This window comes from Leptinotarsa decemlineata, unplaced genomic scaffold, assembly GCF_025532065.1.
Source record: "Leptinotarsa decemlineata unplaced genomic scaffold, Ldec_3_MD MMD2_tig00000133_RagTag_RagTag, whole genome shotgun sequence".
NCBI lineage: Eukaryota > Metazoa > Arthropoda > Insecta > Coleoptera > Chrysomelidae > Leptinotarsa > Leptinotarsa decemlineata.
The window spans coordinates 6,763,894-6,782,673 of NW_027412542.1; the positions used below are offsets into that span (position 1 = coordinate 6,763,894).

The following is an 18,780-nucleotide window of genomic DNA, read 5'->3' on the forward strand; positions in this document are numbered from 1 at the left end:
TCATATTCTTTCATTCCACAGGTTCCTGAATACGATAATGTTAGTGCTGGAAGCACGCCTCCCCCAACGATTGACCTCGAAAACTCAGACGATTGGTTTTCATTTATGAGATCCAGGAGAGATAAATTTCTAGAGATGTATCACGCTTACAATGGCTTCGAAACGGAATATAGAGCGAAGAAGGAAAAACTTGTTGAACTGGAAGAGCAAGTTTCTCTCCTCAAAGTGGAATGTGAACAAATGAGAGCAGCTCAACGAGAGAGATCTGCTCACATGAAAAAACTTTCTCCCAAAATTCGACAATTGGAAATCTTCAGTAAGGAGATACATGAAAATTCCATCTTACATCTCTTGTAAAAATTTTTATCTTTCCCTATACATTTGCAATTCATGTATCATAATATTTTCTATATTATTTTCATATCTGTATTATTCAGAGCAATCGTGTCGAGAAATCTCCCCCAATAAATATTTTGTAAATATTTTTTTTTGTATGTTGCTAATAAAGTTATATGTGAGTGTCACTTTCTAGTCATATTTAAAAGTGTAAAATTGATTATTCATATTTGAAAAAATGAATAATGAATGTATCAGTTAATCATTTAGTTTAAAAAAAACAAAATAAAGTTATGTTATGCAATTTCTATTTATATGTAAAAAAGTATATTTTATATTTTGAAAAATAAATAAGGAAAATAATGATTAGTCATTTTTATTTCTAAAAAACAAATAATATTTATGTATCTTACTTTCTACTCATAACTAAAAGTGCAAATCTGATTATTTAAAAAATATATAAAAGTAACAATTAGAAAGTTATTTTCAATCTCTGAAAAAATTAAAATGATTGTAGCATTGATTATTAAATGTCATCAATGCCACAGATCAAAAAAAAATCTACATCCTATATTGAGATGGATGACTCAGATGAAGACAAATCAATGGTTATTTTTCAGAAAACAGAATGAGATTATCATTCATTACATTCAAAAGTTATCTGTCGAAAACAAAGTCAATCGTTAGGGTTAAAACTCCATGTCAGAGGGTATATGACATTTCATAACACAAGGTCGTATGAGATAGTAAAACCAAGGCCAAAACTCCATGTCGGCGGGTATATGACATTTCATAACACAAGGTCATATGAGATATAAATAAGTTGTGTTCATATATCGAGGTCATGTGACAAATCCTTGGGAAATATCCCAAGGATTTGTGATGTCATTCATTGTCAATGTCGAAAGATTGGAGATTTTCAGCTTCACACTGCAAGTAACAGACCACTTGTTCCCTCATCATGAATCAAGTAACACCGGTTGTGCAAGAAGCCGATTCAACGAGTGAACCATATTTCGTTCCTTCTGAGGATTCAGCTTATGGAGACATTCAAGTTGAAATTATCAATTCAACGGGTGTGGACAACAACTTCGATGGATATTCAGACACCACAATTGATTTGGATGAGGACCGTGGTTTCGAATTCGACGCTGACGAATACGGTCTATTTGACGACCCAAATGATAGCGACGGCGACTTTGGTGTGATGAATGAATTTTTTCCAATCTTTCGGGATTCACCCAGCCCTGACCTTATGGAACCGTATTTGGATGAAGAAATTGTACAAAATCAATTCGCCGACCCCCCAGAAATCATTATGATAGCTGATTCTCCAGATCCTGAAATAGTCGTTATCGATGATGATCAGAATGGTTAGGTTACGCTAGTGTACTCGGAGTGTACATAATTTGGTTGGTGCACACGGAATACTGCGTGATTTGGGGCAGTGTTCAACCTAAGACATTATTTTATTGAAAACTGATTACTCATATCTATCACTTATAGATGTTAGAAAAAAATTAGGTAAGTTCAATACAAAATTCAATGTGAAAAATGAATGATGAATATAAAGATAAAGCCAATTGTTTGTTTCATCTCGTTTTGTGTTGATGTTGTCTCGAAAATTTGTTGTTGCAATGATTTTTATTTTTCAATTATCTACTATCTCTGATAGGTTTTAAATTATTAATATCATCAACACGAAAAAACGACTTTTTGAGCTCTGAAGAAGAATTCAATTGAATTCAAATCGTCGACTAGAATACAATTATTTTTTAAGAAAAAAACTTGGATGTCTCAACAATATACTTTAGTTTATCATGTATATTGTGTCAATCATATTTTTTGAGAAGGACTTTTCTTCTCCATCAAAAGGTTCATTATTAAAATAACATCAACAATAGTGAAATCAATGATATTTATTATAACATTTCATTGTGCAGGGACATTGTTACAAATAATGCATGCATCTAAACGGCGAAAATTCGTCAGAGGTCTGTCACAAGATTCACACCAAGTTTGAGTTATTTCCATCATCGATATAGTGTAATGTAAATCCATATGTTCATATTCGCCTCCATTATTTCTATTTCGATGGGAATAAAATCTAAAACAACACCAACATAATGTGTGGATGCTATCATTAATGCTTCGTATACGCACATGAGAGTCCGTCACACAGTACAGATCTAAATTATTTTCCACTGTCTCACTAATGTTCATCCACCGGCTCCCTATTATAATGTTGCCATTGTCTGTCGCTGGATCATCATCAATGCCTTCATCTTCAAGTTCTGGATCCATTACACCTTCATTATCCTGCAAATTATCAGCAGCAGCTATGGCTCCACCATCTTCTTGTGCTACATCGAATATATCGATTTCTCCTCCGATGTTATCTTCTCCTTCGATAATGATGTTGGGAAGTTCGTCTTCTTCATCCGAAAACCAATTATTTTCATCTTCAAGTGTCAACCTTGTCAAAACTTCATTAATTTTTGCAGAATTCATTTTTCTTTATTTCTGAGTGAAAAGCTTGAAGTTACTAATAGTACTAGTGAAGTGAAGTTTCAGAATCAGCATTCGATTTTTATGATTTGTTCGATTGTGGAGGTGGTAGCCCCACCACTCTTCTCCCTCTATTCTCTCTATGAGTTTATGATAGGAAAAATAGGTTCATGAGAGTGCAGTTGAATTTGTCAGTTGAATATTGCACCATCTAATAGTGAATACTAATATGCCTTTTCCGAAAGAATGGAATTCAAAACCGAAAGTGTGTGGCGATCCAATTAAAATTGATAAAACTATATTTTGTAATAATTGTCAAGGTTATTGGCCTGAGACGTATATTAATCCATGTACTGGTTTGTGTCGTAGATGTGTGTTGGAGAATCCAGTTCCAGTTCCGAGTCCATTCACAATTCCGAAGACGTCAAATGATTCATCTCCTGAAGTATGCGTCCATCATCAGTGCTACAAATGTTTTACCAAAATCGTGTATAACAATATAGGAATTTGTAGAAATATGTGTGTGAATTGTGCATCAAATCGCGAGTTACTAATTCAACGTTGTATGCGTTGTGATAACTACAAAGTAGATTGTTGGAACAATTTATGTAGTATGTGTAGAAATGGATGGATATTATGTGAAAATGTTGGTGATTTCCATCCCGATGAGAACTTTCACTTCCGGGATTGTTGGTGTTTGGAGAGTGAAGATCAGATGAGGAGACTAGAAATCTATGGCAACGTTATTCGATCTTACATTCCATTGGTTATGGTGCCACCTATCACAACGAACGCTAATAATTAAACAAATGCATTAATAGATATAAATGTGATGAATAAAATCAGTTTGAATATTGTTTGTTTTTTTTACTATTTAGAATCAAAATTCAAAAAAAAAATTCAATTTCATTTATATATCTTTATTTTTCATCAAAAACAATAATACTGCAATTACATTAATGAATTTTCATCAATCCAAGAGTTATGATCTCCAGAAAATCCCAACCATTTCACAAATAGGCGACGTCCTTTCTTTTTCAAAACTCGTTCAACCAAATATGTATTGGGATCTTTCGCTTTATTCAACTCCATTTTATAAAAGCAACCTTTGATTGGATGTCCATTCACATCTTCTAGCTCATAAGTTATAGGGTCTGTACTATTAATTTTCACAACTTTAAAAAGTTCAGTGGTGAAGTTTGCAGTATAGCCTTTGGCGAATATGTTTTTAAATTTACTAATTCGTACCATATCTCCAATTTTGAATTGACTTTTTTCACGTTTACCACTTGGCTTCTCAGATTTTGTATAAACGAACAATTTTGTAGATGGTTTTACCTCTGCAGGCTTCATGCCAATGGTGCGATGAACTTTGTTGTTATATTGATTGGTAATTTTAGGAAGAACTTTCAACCACTTGTAATGGCCTTGAAGTGAAAATTGTTTATAAAGCCAACTTTTCAAAGTTCTGATAACTCGTTCGGCAATTGAAGCTTTTTTTGTGCTGAATGTTGAGTAATGATTGATATGGTGTTTTCTCATTAACGATGAAAATTTTGAATTATAGAACTCACTACCGTGATCAGATTGTAAATTTCTCGGCACATGCTTTGCATCTTCCAACACACTTGCCATAGCTGCAGTAACTGAATCAGCAGATTTATTTTTCAACGGTTTTGACCATACATATTTTGAATAACAATTGATTACTATGAGTATGTATCTATTCCCGTTATTTTCTTTAGCATATGATTGCATTTCCATCAAATCCATCTGCCACAAGTCCGAAAATCCCTTTATTATTGTCTTTCGACGGGGAAAATTTCGACGCGCTGGCTTATGTATTTCTTTCACAATCTCCCATTTTGCATCACTCATATTACTCAAGATTATTATGTTAAGGATTCACTTCTCTACTGTTCAAGTGCAGGTTTAATTACTGACTGATCAAATTCATCAACTCGCTCAGTAAAAGTACCAATCAATTCAGTTATAACGCTAATTCACATTTCCACATTCCTCAAATCATTTAGTGATGAGTCAGTTTCACAAACTGATTCTGTGTTTATGACTTTGTGATTAATAGACTAATCCTTCTTCACGTAATTCCTCAATTATGGACAATATTTCATTATCGTGGCCGGTATGACCAGCCATTCGTGAACTCCAAAGTAATCGAAGGCGATCAATCAATTCTTCGAGTTTATTCCAATATACATAATCTATATGCTTATTTCTGATATATTTTTTTTGGGTTGGCGGTTTGATCATGCCAGCACCTTCTCTACTAGAGTTTGGCAGAGGGTTTCCATTGGATAATAGTGGTAGAATTATTTCACGATATTTCTTCCAATTATTCGATAGTAGACCCTGTTTTCTTTCATTATATTTATATGCCGCCTTTGTTAATTTGAGTATATCACCATAAGTGCTCATATCGGAAGAGGGAATATTTCCCGATGGTACTTTCATGAATATCAATTTATATAATTTTGGTGTGCCCTGATATGTGGCAATAGTTTTACCATTTTTCTTGAACACAATTTTCTCATCGATAAATTCCACATCAGCTACACCCATTTGTAAATTTCCCGTATCAGTGTTCATGTGTACTCCAAAGACTGTATCGTATGAGGGATTTCCTGATAGTAACTTTTGTATATGCATTTGTACTTCATCACCATTATCAAGTGCATTTGGTGATTCTGAATTTGAAGTTGACAATTGAGAAGATTGATGAGCCTTCGAAAAAGCACCTTCAAATTTTGGTTTCAACTCACTTTTAATTATAGTTTTAGCGGTGAATGGTGTACCACTATCTGTTTTCTGTATAACTCCATTCATTTGAGATAATCCTCCAGTATTGGCAGATATTGCTTTCAATGGTGTTATTATTGGCTCGTAGATTCTCTCGAGTGTTGATTGATCACCTTGGCGACTATTCTTGATATAATTGAATTTCTTTCGAACGGCATCCGTTGCTTCAATTAATTTTCTTTTTAAACATATTTCGTCATCATTTTTCCCCTCCATATTGTTTTCACTCCGAAAATGAGTACAATGAAGTGTTGTCTACACTATCCAGCACTTGAATGAATCAATTATTTCAAGAACGTCAAGGATATATGAAAGCGTCAAATCCTTTTCGATAACGTCCATCTAGCACTTCTCGATCCTTATCAATTACTAAAAATCCATATTTATCTTTCCAACATCTCGCACACATATCTTGAAATTGCTTGAATGTAACATCTGGTGACACATGGTCGGAAAAAATATGATTGAGATTCATATCATCTTGTTTGAACAGCACAATAAAATTTGCATTATCTCGAATCAATTGTTTTGGGACTCGTGAATATGTTTGGGCTAGATAGAAACAATCCACATTTTTATGACGACCCATACTGAAATATGATCGTATAACATCCTGTTTCTCACACATAACATCATCAAAAATGAATATCGAATCCGCTTTGGCATCTGACGGTTCTACTATTTCACCTGCGTTATTGGCGAAGGTGTAAAATCCCAATCCTCTAATTGGAGTTAGCACTTCACGTAAATACTCATATTTAGGTTGATAAAGAGATTTTGAATACAGATAAACATTTGCAAATCGTAATCCTAGAGGATGAGTCAGCAGAGAAATCATAACATTTGTTTTGCCACAATTAGAAGGTCCAATAATCAGTCCGCGAATGGATAGTGGAAGTAAAGATCCATGACGCTGTTTGACACCACTTCCCGATCCACAACCCACTTTTTCATCGAAATTATCGATGGAAAATTGTTGCTTTTGCTGTAGTATGCGCATTGTATGACAGTTGGAGACTATATAAGCAGGGTTCCATATCGATTTCTTTATTTAAATGGGGGTTATGAACCGATGCAGATCTACTAAATTGCATTCGAATAAAGTTGGTAGAGGATTGGTAAATTCACTCATTAATAATCTACCATTCGAATTACACTTACCTGGCTATCAGTATTGCGGTCCCGGCACCAAATTGCAGAAAAGATTGGTGAGAGGTGATCCAGGTGTCAATCAACTGGATGTTGCATGCAAAAAACACGATATTGCATATTCACATAATCCCAACAATCTTGTAGCTAGACACATAGCGGATCAGGAACTTGCTGAAAGTTCTTGGAATCGATTCAAGGCAAAAGACGCTTCTATTGGAGAGAAAGGAGCCGCTTGGCTAATTACAAATATAATGAAGGGAAAACGTCGATTTGGTATGGGTTGCAAGTCACCATCCAAGCCGTCGCGCATACAAAAAAAACGTCCTATCAAGAAAAAAAAAGCTACAAAAAAATTAAAAGATTCTAAGTTAATAGCTTTTGGATCTGGAATCGTTAAGAAAGTGCGCGATGTTTTACACAAAGCGGGAGGAAGTGAATTTATTGTCAAAAATTCTAAAAAAGCAACTGAAATTGCATTAAAAGCTGCACGCAAATATACGCGAGATGCAGGTGGCAAAAAGAGAATTCGCACACCTCGAATCATACCAATTCCTAAAATTGGTGGAATACTACCACTCATTCCAATTTTTGCTGGTTTATCAGCGTTAGGAAGTTTAGCTGGTGCTACAGCTGGCATAACGAAAGCAGTTCAAGCAGCCAGAGCGAGTAGGGAGCAGTTGAGTGAAACAAATCGACATAATAAACACATGGAGGCAATTGCTTTAGGTAAACAAGGGAGTGGTATCTACTTGAAACCTTACCGTAAAGGATTAGGACTATATCTGAAACCTCAAAATCCAAAAAACTCATAGATTTGCTACCTCAAAGAGCTCTCTCCAACATCGACCTCATCTATCACGCTAAGAAAATGATGATTCCATATTTTCGGGGGGTATATATGCGTGATGATTTACCAAAATCAGGACCACGCCGATATGAATCTGCTATAGTAAATCTGGATAGTCGACATGGCCGAGGAACACATTGGGTAGCATACAGAAAAAGCGGCACTTCTGTGAAATATTTTGATAGTTTTGGTGATTTACCCCCTCCCAAAGAATTGATTTACTATTTCTATAAGGGATCAAATTCTATCAATACTATTACTTATAACTATGAGCGTAAACAACAATTCAACACAGTATGGTGTGGTCATTTGTGTTTGAAGTTTCTCCAGAACAAATCATGGAAATAACACCAGCACAGGACAGAAAGAGTATCAAGAGGATGAGTCATTCATTGATCGCATATTCCAGAGCACGCACTTTACGAAAAATGAGTAAAGAACAACTCGCTGATATGCCGAAAGAGGTGTTGATTGGGTGTGCATCACATGAAATTGCATCTGTATGGGATAAGTTACCACAAAACCTACAAAATGATATTGATGTGATGAAGTATCAGTACTGCCAAGAGCATTACAATGATTCCAGCGGCGGCAGCAGCTGTATTTCTGATGTGAATGATGGTCCACCTACAAGAAAAATTTTCTGTTGTTATTGTAAAGTGAATGATGTGAATGTAGTCACACATAGTGATATGGATAGATCGCCGAAAAAGCAACGATTACTCCACAATTTCTGCTGTCAGCAATAAAAAGACTTGAATCAGTGAAAATTCATCAGTCATGTCACGTACGTTTTCATTGTCGGGATACTCTAGCGAGTTGAGCGCCAACTTCTACCCTCCCATCGAATTGGATGCCACCAGTAATTATGGTCTGGGATTACATGGTTTCTACTCTTACAACTCCATATTTAATGTAGATGCTAAGAATAATGTTATCGGCTATTCGCAGACAATAAACTCACCCCCCACTATTATAAAAATTCCACCTGGGGCTTATGAAATTGATGAAATCAATAAGGTGATTCAAAGATTCATCAAATCCAAAGAAGTGAAACTAGAAAATGGGGATGAAGAAAATATCAACGAAGTATTTCTCCTACATGCAAACAACAACACTCTGAAATGCGAAATGCGCTCCAAATATTTCATCAATCTCAAACATGAAAACACCATTGCTGAACTTCTGGGGTTTGATAATAATGTGTTCGGTTGTGGTGAAACACACGAATCAACATTGCCTGTGAATATCAATAAGGTAAGAATAATTCGTGTGGATTGTAATGTTACAGCTGGAGCATATTCAAATGGTGATGAAATCCATAGCATCTTTGAATTTGATATTGATGTAGAGCCCGGTTACAAACTCACCAAAGAGCCACAAAATATTATATATATGCCAATCCAACCTGGGGGTCGTCAGTATCTCGACAATATCACTCTACGCATATTGGATGATAATGGTAAGCTGATCAATTTCAATGGTGAAAAAATAATAGTTAAATTGGAATTGATAAAGCTATAACAATCATCATTTCTCATATGTTGAATCACAACATCAACGACCGTCATAAGTGTATCACAAAAATGAGTGGAGGAAGCATCGATAAGTTTGGTCGCAGAAGTAAGGCTTTTTCAAATACTGTTTTGCGAGGACCACCTGGAGCCGGTTTCAAATTGACTTCCGATGGAAACTTCGATATGGAAAATAAACGTTTGAAAAATATAGCACAACCTGAAGAGAGTACGGATTGTGTTAATCGTGATTATGTTGGTTTTTACATCTCAAAGATTAGAGGAGAAATAGATTCTGACATTGATAAAATTAATTTGAGATTAGATAGAGTAGAAACACATTCCTCATCTGTTAGAAAAGATCTCATTGCGCTTGGACTGAAGTTAGTAGAAACTGTGAGAAATTGTGAGCATATGGAAAAGGATATCAAATCGATGCAATCTGATTTGAAAAAACAACCCTCGATAAGTATCCAAACAATTGACCAAAAACGATGGTGAGCGATGATCATCTGTGAAAAAATCAATATAAAGCTGAAACTGATAAAATAGTAACTCAGTATTTATTACTTCCCAGAGCTGTGCAGATGATAATATTTGATGAAGATATAAACTCTACAAGTATTGTAAAAAAAAATGGGATTGTGCTTTAATAGTCATCGATTGCAGCAGCGGCAGCTGATGAATCAACGTAATGCATTTGGTGGAGAGTATAGTCATGTGCATTTAAAGGAGGGGAAATCTAAAAGTCGATTCATTCCACATATGTTAGCCAAACGGTCAAGATATAGAATAAGTGCTAGTAGCGTGAACTTTCTCAAATCCATTGGTTTGAAGGTGCGATATAAAAAATAGTAATAACATGGCTACCATCACCACAAGTGATAAATTGGAGGTATTCGAAGAGCCAATGTTCGACCATTCCCTCATTAGCCATCATGAGCATACATATAAGCCGTATGGTTCACCATATTACAAAAATTCAGATGAAATAAGAATTCCAATCAATTTTCAAGATCTTATACTGGATATAGCAGACAGTTACATTTATATCGAGGGGAAGTTCACACCATCTGATACCACGAAGCAGTGCTACCTATCCAATAACGCCCTCGCTTTTCTCTTCGATGAAATTCGCTATGAAATGGGGGGTGAACAAGTGGTCGTTGTTCGAAAACCTGGTATAACTACAACAATGAAAACGATGATATCATTCGGACAAACACAAGCAAATTCACTACTACCGATAGGATGGGGTCTTGATGTGAATAAACAAGATATATTGGATTCCGTCAGCAATGTATTCAGCGGCAAATTACCCTTGAAGTATCTCATGGGTTTTGCTGAAGATTACAATAAAGGGATATTGAATGTGAAGCAGGAGCTCATTTTGATTATAGCACGCTCATTCAAAAATTCATTCATAGGAGAAGTTGATGCAGATTTAGAAATCAATAAAATAGAATGGAGAATCAGACACATTGTGCCGGAAGATCGCCAAAAATTGAAACTATTGAATCGCATCAATAAAAATTCTAATAATGCTAAAGTGAAGGTGGCTTATCGTATGTGGGACCTTTATGAATTACCCACACTTCGTGATACATCCTCAGATATATGGGCTGTGAAGACAACCAACAGTCTCGAAAGACCACGATATATCATTATCGGCTTTCAAAATACTAATCAATCCGAAAATATATCAAAAGATGTAACTAAATTCTCACATGTGAATATTAATAATATTCGACTATCTCTGAACTCTGAAGTATATCCATATGAGCGTTGGAATCTGGATTTCGATAAGAAGTTAGACTCATCAGCCTACTATGCATATGAAAACTTCCAACGCAGCTACTACGATAAAATTATGAGTGAGCCGATGATGGATATTGGCAGCTTTCGCAACAATCCACTATTCATCATCGACTGCTCCCATCAACCCGATGCTATGAAGTCATCCACTGTCGACATCAAAATAGAATTTGAAACACGCAAGGTGAAGTTTCCAGCAAACACCAAAGTATATGCACTCATCCTCCACGATGCTGTTTTATCATATAATGCTCTTAACGGCTCTGTTCAGACTGGATTATAATAAGATTGACATGTAATTCATCATGAAATATTCGATAAATAATAAAACAATCAATAATTATTTTTTGTCTTTTATTCACTAGATATAGGCAAATATGCAACATTATTTTATTCATACCATATACAACAGATTTCAATTATTTACATCACCATCAGTTAATGATTCTTCCAGTTGTGGGTTAGGGCTTCGCGGTTCCAATTGATATTTCTCTATAATATTCTGCGGCAGGTATGTGCATATATCGTAAAGAAAATGTTTCAAGTCTGCTTCAATTATTAGCTTACAGAAGTCATCCAAATTCCTGCTTCCATACGAATATTTATGACACAATGCCACACCAAGTTCATACTTTTCACTAAGCTCCAAAAGTTTTCGCACCTCCTCAGCATCATAACATACACTTAAATCATAATTTGATGAATGTAGAGCGTCAAAACTCAGATCAGCCATTTCCCAAGCCATTTTTCTTATGGCAGAATCCAAATCCACAGCTTCCGGCCACTCTTGTGCTGAATATTGCATCCACATATTTGCAGAATGAACAGCTCTGAAAAAACACAAATCACATTCATTAGTTTGGGAGATATATTGTGAATGGAAAAAAAACACTCACTTGAAATTTGACCATGATTGAAGCGAGAGAGTTGATACATATTTCATATAAATAAACCATATTTTCACTATTTACAAAGAGAATAAAGACACAATCAACACCATCAATCTAAAATATCAAATTTTACCAATGAGCGGGTCTTGGCACCAGGATAATCCTGAGAACTTTGACCCATATATGTAAAAATGAATTTAGATTTGGTTGAATTCACTTCACGAATAATGTCCTCTGTGAATTGCTCTGTGACACGTTTTGGTAGCCACGATTTGAAGGAAGTATTACTTTCCTCATCCAATAAAACTACTTGGATGGATTTACCATATCGTGTAGAAAGCATAGTCATTTTTTCAATTTTATAACCCTTATCGACAATCAATGATGTTATGGATCTCTGCTCTAAAACTTCATTTTGTTGATTAATTGCAAAATTAATCTTTTCAATGTCAAATTTCAAATTATCCATTTCAAAAAAAATAGTGAAAATTACAGTTTAAGAATATAAAAAATATGTTCACCTCTATGACGATGTCAACACTCACTACTTGGATTGCTAGTTACTTCTCGTTATCACCTTGAAACTCAACAAATACTAATCACCTATTCGAACACTTGAGATTATATGAACTGAATGTGAAAGTATGAAACTCCATACTTATAGAAAAATTATCAGGAGGGAAGGGGTTCAAGGTTACATCTTCTTTATATTTGAGCTCATGTATCAAGGGCAAAGCCGGGTGTCTATCCACACTTTGTGTTTAAGGTCATATGACGTGTTCCGAGGTCAATATCGATCAGAATTTTCTCCCAAGGTCATATGACGTGTTCGTAGCTCGAAATCGCTTAGGAAATTTCCAAGGTCATGTGACCATGCAAGGCCAAATCATAGCTGTACAGTAAAAAGCGGTTCACGGTCATGACATCACACACATCTCAATGCCAGTCATGGGCGGAGAGTAAAAAAGGGGTTTCACCTCATCATGTTACACACAACTCAAGGTCAACTCATAGGCAGAGAATAAAAAAACGAATCAAGGTCACAGTCAGTGGTGTGTATCTGGGGGGGCATACCCTTGGGAGGAGGTCCAGACCCGTCTTTTCCCCTCTACTCAGCTGGGTAACAATAAAGACGATTATTATTATTATTATTATTATTATTATTATTTTTTACCGTAGTGTGCGCTGATCAGGCCCTATCCCCCGAAGCCCCGATACATTCGGGAGGGCGTGCCAGCATAATCAACCAATGACCACTCCCCACACCGTGGGGTAAGTGATCATTGGGTCCGAGAATCATGTGCCCTGAGCAAACGCAGTGAGCCAAGAATGACAGCCTTCTGCTTCTGTGCGGCTAAGATTTCTGCCTTAGTGCGGCAAGTCGGTATGATTTTGAGATTAGAGAGTAGAGAAGACATCATTCCACCAAGGACTCCAACAATCAGAACGACCGTCTTGACAGAGTGATCTGAATAGAGTCTGCGGAGTTCGAAGAGAAAATTTCGATATTTTATCCGTTTTTCCTCCTCTTTTCTGACGATATTCGTCTCGCCAGGAGCTGAAAACTCCACGACAAATATCGTTTTGGTCTGGTGGTCGAGAAGGACTACATCAGGCTTATTAGCTTGTATGAGCCTGAGGGTGGGGAACGAATAGTTCCAATAAATTCGGCACTTCTCGTTCCCCACAACGGATTCAATATCCCCCGGAGCGTAGGGCAACACCGGTGTCTCGTCAATACCGTAAGGGTGCCATAGATGGTAATATAGCACTCTTAGGGCCGCGTTATGTCGATGGATATAGGCCGAGACCGCATATGCTGGACATGCTGATAGCAAGTGCATTAGGGTCTCGGGCGCCTCGCGGCAGGCCCTGCACCTTATTATTATTATTATTATTATCCAAACTGAGATAATAACAACCACAAAAAAGTATTGGAGTTATAAGAGCAACTGAAAAAATGAGATCAATATTCCTAACATATAAAATATAATATCATCGTTGAAAATGGCAAATGATATAAGTGAGCTTTTTGTGGTGTTTATGAAAGATATCATCAAACTTATTTTTTCTGTTGATCGTCGCAGTAATGATAAAATTGTTATGTTCAATACCTTTCACTTCAAACTCAATGAAGTAAAAATGAATTCTCGTTGTCTTACCCATGCCTTTATTTGCTTTCATAAAAACTTTCAAAATTATTTTCAATCACTAAATTTTAGTTTTATCATAGTAGTTATTTGTTCTCCATCATTACTGATTGTTGGGACTGATTGTTGGGACGTAAAATTTATTAATGAATATTTTATCGTGTTTCACCTGTTTGTATCCTAAATTGCAAATAAATAAATGAATTGTATTCATCCAGAAACAATTTCAGAATTTTGATTTCATTGAGGTTCAATTTCCACAAGATTTTTCTTTGAGGGTGTAATGAAAGATGAATAAGTCTTGAGACCCAAAGACTCACAAATGCTAACAAATTCAAAATGTTTTTTTTGAGAGAGAAATACAAATGATGAACAATCTGATTTTTCAAAACATTTCTCATGAAAAGAGAAGGTACTAATTTTGTTTAAAATCTGTTCTGTTTGAAATCTGTTTTTTCCGTTAACCAGCTGTAACACTCCTACAAACGACAACTCTCAAAAGTCGAAACTTGTGAGAGGTAAGGACTATACTACAACAATTTTCAATTGAAGGTTATCCATTAGCAACGTCACACTTGAAATGACCAATGGATAATCCTCTTACTAACTCTGCAGAGGCGTACCAAAATAATATTTTCATTTATTCAAGCACATAGGTAATTACGTAAAAATTGTTATAGTAGGTGGCGCTACCTAGTGTCAATGGCAAGACTGATTACATTTTCTTATTATGTCTAATACAGTACTTGAAAAAAACCGAAAAATTATTATGTTCCTTATATAGAAAGAGAACTGCAAAGCAACAAAATAATTACCTATGGTATGCTTATGAAGTTTCAGAATCCATTGACAGTGTCTATCATCCCGTCCAATCTCCACATTTTCTCTTCTTCCTTGATCACATGGTACAGCATTAGCCCAATCTTCTTTCCGTATCCGTTCCATTGCGAGTTCTAATAAACGTTGGACATCAGAAATTTTATGTCACGTTTTCACGAGCTACGTAACCCTTAATTTGAGCCCAGATTAAATCTATCGGGTTTAACTCGCAATGGTAAGGAGGAAGTCTCAAAATGGTGATGCCTTCAGCACGAGCTATTGTATCCACCACATGCTGGCGATATCTGTCACGATGCTGTTTAATGATACTCATAAGCTCGGCCTTAACCATGTCCTCGGAAAATGCAATTCCTTTTTGTCCTAACCAACTCTGCATGTCTGCTTTTCTGGTGGTCATAGTTGGCAGCTATTCTACTAATCGGCTGTAATAAGAAGCGTTATCCATTACTATTACCAAATTCAGTTCGACTCGTGAATGAAGGGATTAAAATCATCCTTCAAAGCGTTGGGCGTCCATGTCTTCATGATAATCCCCTGTTTTTTTGGATAAAAAATTAGTGCACTATCGTCTAAAAAGCCATTCTCGCTACCTATAAGGGCGAGAATTAGTCGTTGCCCTTTACCCGTTGGTCCGCGTAACCCTGTTGATAAACCGTCCACAAATGCTTGACGATAACTAGTTACAGTAGTATCTTGCCAGATCTTAGATACTGTGTGACCAGCATTCACCCACGTTTCGTCCAGATAGATAATAAATCTTTTTGTGAGCAGAACGCATTTCTCTAATAGAGCGAAGATATCTCCGTCGCTATGAGACTATATCTTCTCTTTCTATTAAGACAGATTTACGGGATCGTTGTCCTTAACTTCTCTTTGCTCATTTTTTGAATGAGATCATTATCCATTACCTTTGTCCTAATGGATTCGAGGGTTGGCGCTTTATTCTCTAAAAAGAAAGAATGAATGGTATAGCGTACAAATTTTTTCTGGTACTCGTCCAATTCAACTTTATTTCTACCACGACAATTACTTTTGGAGCTTGCACAATCCCAGTCACCTTTTTTTCATGTACAATGCGTTCAATTGTCGACACGGATATTTCCGTTGAAAATGAACAGTGGGCTACAGCTTCCACTGTACGGAGTGTATTTTTTAAATTTTCGTACACTCTACAGACAATCTGTTTTTCTTCTAACGACATAAACTTTCGCTTTCTTTGTACATTACTTGGACCTGCTACGGCATCCATCTTAATACTATAAAAGTAATAAAATTGAATCATATTATTCAGCTATTCGTCAGTTGTTTACTTACCTCAAAAACTATTTCAAAGTTGATGTATTTTGAAAGACAATTTACTGTGAGATTTTCACTAGAACAGATTAACAAATCCGCAACAAGTGTTTCGCTGCACAGTAGCTTTTTCAAGCGTGTTCACTATCAAACTGAATTCTACATACGTTATAATTTATATATATTTTTTGAAATATTACTGTCTACCTAGAAACTAATTATATTCTAGGAACTAATTAATAACAGTTATATCTGAGTTTAACGAACATTTATACCTGAGTTTAATGACTAGCTTAACTAATTATCTCCCAATAAAGTGTGAATGTGATGAAAATCTATGATAATGTATTTTGAAAAACAAGTATCGGCCAACTCTATCTTATATTTCAAAGTTAATAAATATAACAGTCTATTTAATAAACGATGTTCCAAAGTATTTAACGAACTGGTTTACCTATTCACTCGTACATCCTATCGATATGCAGAAGCTATCTTGTTACGTGGGGCCAATTTTATGGAATCATCTTACATTTCAATTATTTACAATGGCGATGCATAGACAATGACCCCGGTAAGAATTTAATTCTAACATTTAACATTGTTGCCGTTAGCTCTCAGTTCAATTTGTATATGGGCTACCTTCAATTGAAAATTGTTATACTGTGACAAGGTCTTTTACGTGTGATTCCTAGTTAAACCGATCGCGAAAGAATAGCACCTAAATGCTGACTTTCGTCCAAAAGAGGTCAGATGTCAATCTTGCTGAAGTGCCCATCAGTAAGTTGAGGACCGCTCGGATAGCGGGGGTGGATGGATTGGGGTATTAGGTTCTTCTCGCTAATTAGCTAGGGGGGAAGCTTCTACCTCAGGGCTCTCAACCCGGGAGGGGGCATGGGGGGTTATTTCCTAGCACGGGTTAGACGATAGAAAGTAAAAGTCGATCTACTGTGGAACTTATTTATGATAGGCTCGCCTATCATTTTAGTGCCATATATTGAATATTTGAATGTGGATGTGGATAGCAGATTTATATTATTTCTAATTCAATGTGCCACCTTTATGTTTAATCGGTATGGACTCTTTCATTTGAAATTGATATTTTTATTCATTACTTTTGCTTGTATTTTTAGGAAATTTACTCATTTTCAATCTCATTTTTAGCGTATTGGTATTGTATGGAATATTATTGCATATAGAAAATATATCCTTTGCAATGTTCTGACCGTATAGTATATGATATACTAAAGAACATCATACATTAGATGCGTTGAACTTGTCACTGATATCTTATATTTTCAGGGTTTATCTTCAAGGACAGTTTCTATCACTGTCTAAAATGCGGAGCAAGATATCTACACAAAAGGAGTGTGGTTCGCCATGTTAATTTCGAATGTTTACAGGAATTTTTATATAAATGCTCCACTTGCAATGCTAAGTTCAAAGATGGGGAAACCTTCAGTCGCCACTGCGATGTGTTATTACATTGAAATACTTCAGTCTTTTTTTCTATAGCACATGTTGAAGGGATATGAACAGTTCAAAAGTAGACATAGTTTCACTTTACGCGAAGGGTGGATAAAGTACCACTTTAATTGCAAAGATAGTTAAAGTGCTTTAATTGTCAAAGTTTTTAACTCATACTCTAAAACTTCCTTACTCGAGAATATATTCCAAAAGCAAGTTTTCACTTGGACTATTGATTTTATTTACCTTTCTTCATTTGTTAAATGTTTTATATTATTTTCTGAAACGACTCCTGACTTTTGTAGCAGTACTAGAAAAAATAAAATTTTATACTCGGCGATGAAGTGCTTTATCGACTTGTGAAAGTAAGTGATGCATCGGCAAAGTATTTCTTCATGAGTTTTTTTATATTAAATAAATATTATAAGTCCGACTGATGTCTGAAAACGATAAATACAAAACATATTTCATTTGGGGTTTAGATTTTGTTTTTTTACCCAGTTTTATTTTCAGGTATTCAGATTTGTCAGTATTGTTTTTATATGGCATTTCGATTTTTTGTGAACATAACAGTACTCAAAGGTCTGTGTAAGCATAGCAAAGTACCCCTTATATTTCGCTGGATATTATAGAACTGAGCACAACAAAACAAGTTCTGCCATAAGACAATTAGTACGCCGGTGCAAAAAGATTGAGAGCCCCTGTTCTGAAAGAACATTCTAATTGTATGCTGTTATAGAAAATGGTTGCCGGCACAGCTTTTGAAACTGTTCACTTCATAATGTCCGTGTAATTGTTCATTTCACTAATAACGAAGAGGTGTGACGATCGATTTACACGCTTTATATTAGCTTCACCTGTATGTATGTATGTTTGGTTGCTTGTAACTCCCAAGCTCGGGATCTGTATTGACAGAATTATCGACATTATTATTTCTTGATCAATTCGCGGGCAGATGGCGCTATACGTAACTTCCTTGATAGGTTGTTCAAAAGAAAATCTAAGTGTTAGCGAACTTTTGTACTACAGATGAAATATTTAGATATTTAAATATTTTCAATTACCCCTGATTCAATAATGAAAAAAGTTTTGAAGGAAACGAAAGATATATTTTAAAATCTAATTCCATTATTTGAAAGCAAACCAGAATATGG

General features: G+C 35.6%; 4 protein-coding genes across 6 annotated transcripts in view; 2 read left to right on the top strand and 2 right to left on the bottom strand.

The window, feature by feature from the left end:
• Positions 1-18,105, top strand: part of LOC141481273 (uncharacterized) — a 28,293-nt gene extending 10,188 nt beyond the window's left edge. For all 3 annotated transcript variants that reach the window (XM_074172621.1, XM_074172623.1, XM_074172622.1), the window contains one exon: positions 22-18,105. In XM_074172621.1, the coding sequence (XP_074028722.1) occupies positions 22-357 (336 nt within the window). In that variant the 3' untranslated portion in view covers positions 358-18,105. The remainder of the gene's footprint in view (positions 1-21) is intronic.
• LOC111502702 (uncharacterized) overlaps positions 1-18,780 on the top strand; it is a 72,864-nt gene that overhangs the window by 27,019 nt on the left and 27,065 nt on the right. The gene's annotated exons all lie outside the window — the stretch shown is intronic.
• LOC141481275 (uncharacterized) lies at positions 2,337-2,847 on the bottom strand. The gene is made up of 2 exons (XM_074172626.1): positions 2,500-2,847; positions 2,337-2,443 (listed from the first exon to the last, which is right to left on the bottom strand). The coding sequence occupies exons 1-2, from the start codon at positions 2,845-2,847 to the stop codon at positions 2,423-2,425; spliced, it is 369 nt and encodes a 122-aa protein (XP_074028727.1). The 3' UTR covers positions 2,337-2,422.
• On the bottom strand, positions 11,327-12,023 carry LOC141481274 (uncharacterized). The gene is made up of 2 exons (XM_074172625.1): positions 11,886-12,023; positions 11,327-11,819 (listed from the first exon to the last, which is right to left on the bottom strand). The coding sequence occupies exons 1-2, from the start codon at positions 11,930-11,932 to the stop codon at positions 11,405-11,407; spliced, it is 462 nt and encodes a 153-aa protein (XP_074028726.1). The 5' UTR covers positions 11,933-12,023; the 3' UTR covers positions 11,327-11,404.

What these genes read in the sequence shown, in the direction of transcription:
- LOC141481275 (XM_074172626.1), bottom strand. Translation starts at nt 2,847, where the DNA reads ATGAATTCTGCAAAAATTAATGAAGTTTTGACAAGGTTGACACTTGAA. An exon ending in ACTGTGTGACGGACTCTCAT is followed by an intron (nt 2,444 to 2,499) that starts GTGCGTATACGA and finishes GTGTTGTTTTAG; the next exon opens with ATTTTATTCCCATCGAAATA.
- LOC141481274 (XM_074172625.1), bottom strand. Translation starts at nt 11,932, where the DNA reads ATGAAATATGTATCAACTCTCTCGCTTCAATCATGGTCAAATTTCAA. An exon ending in CAATCATGGTCAAATTTCAA is followed by an intron (nt 11,820 to 11,885) that starts GTGAGTGTTTTT and finishes GTGTTTTTTCAG; the next exon opens with AGCTGTTCATTCTGCAAATA.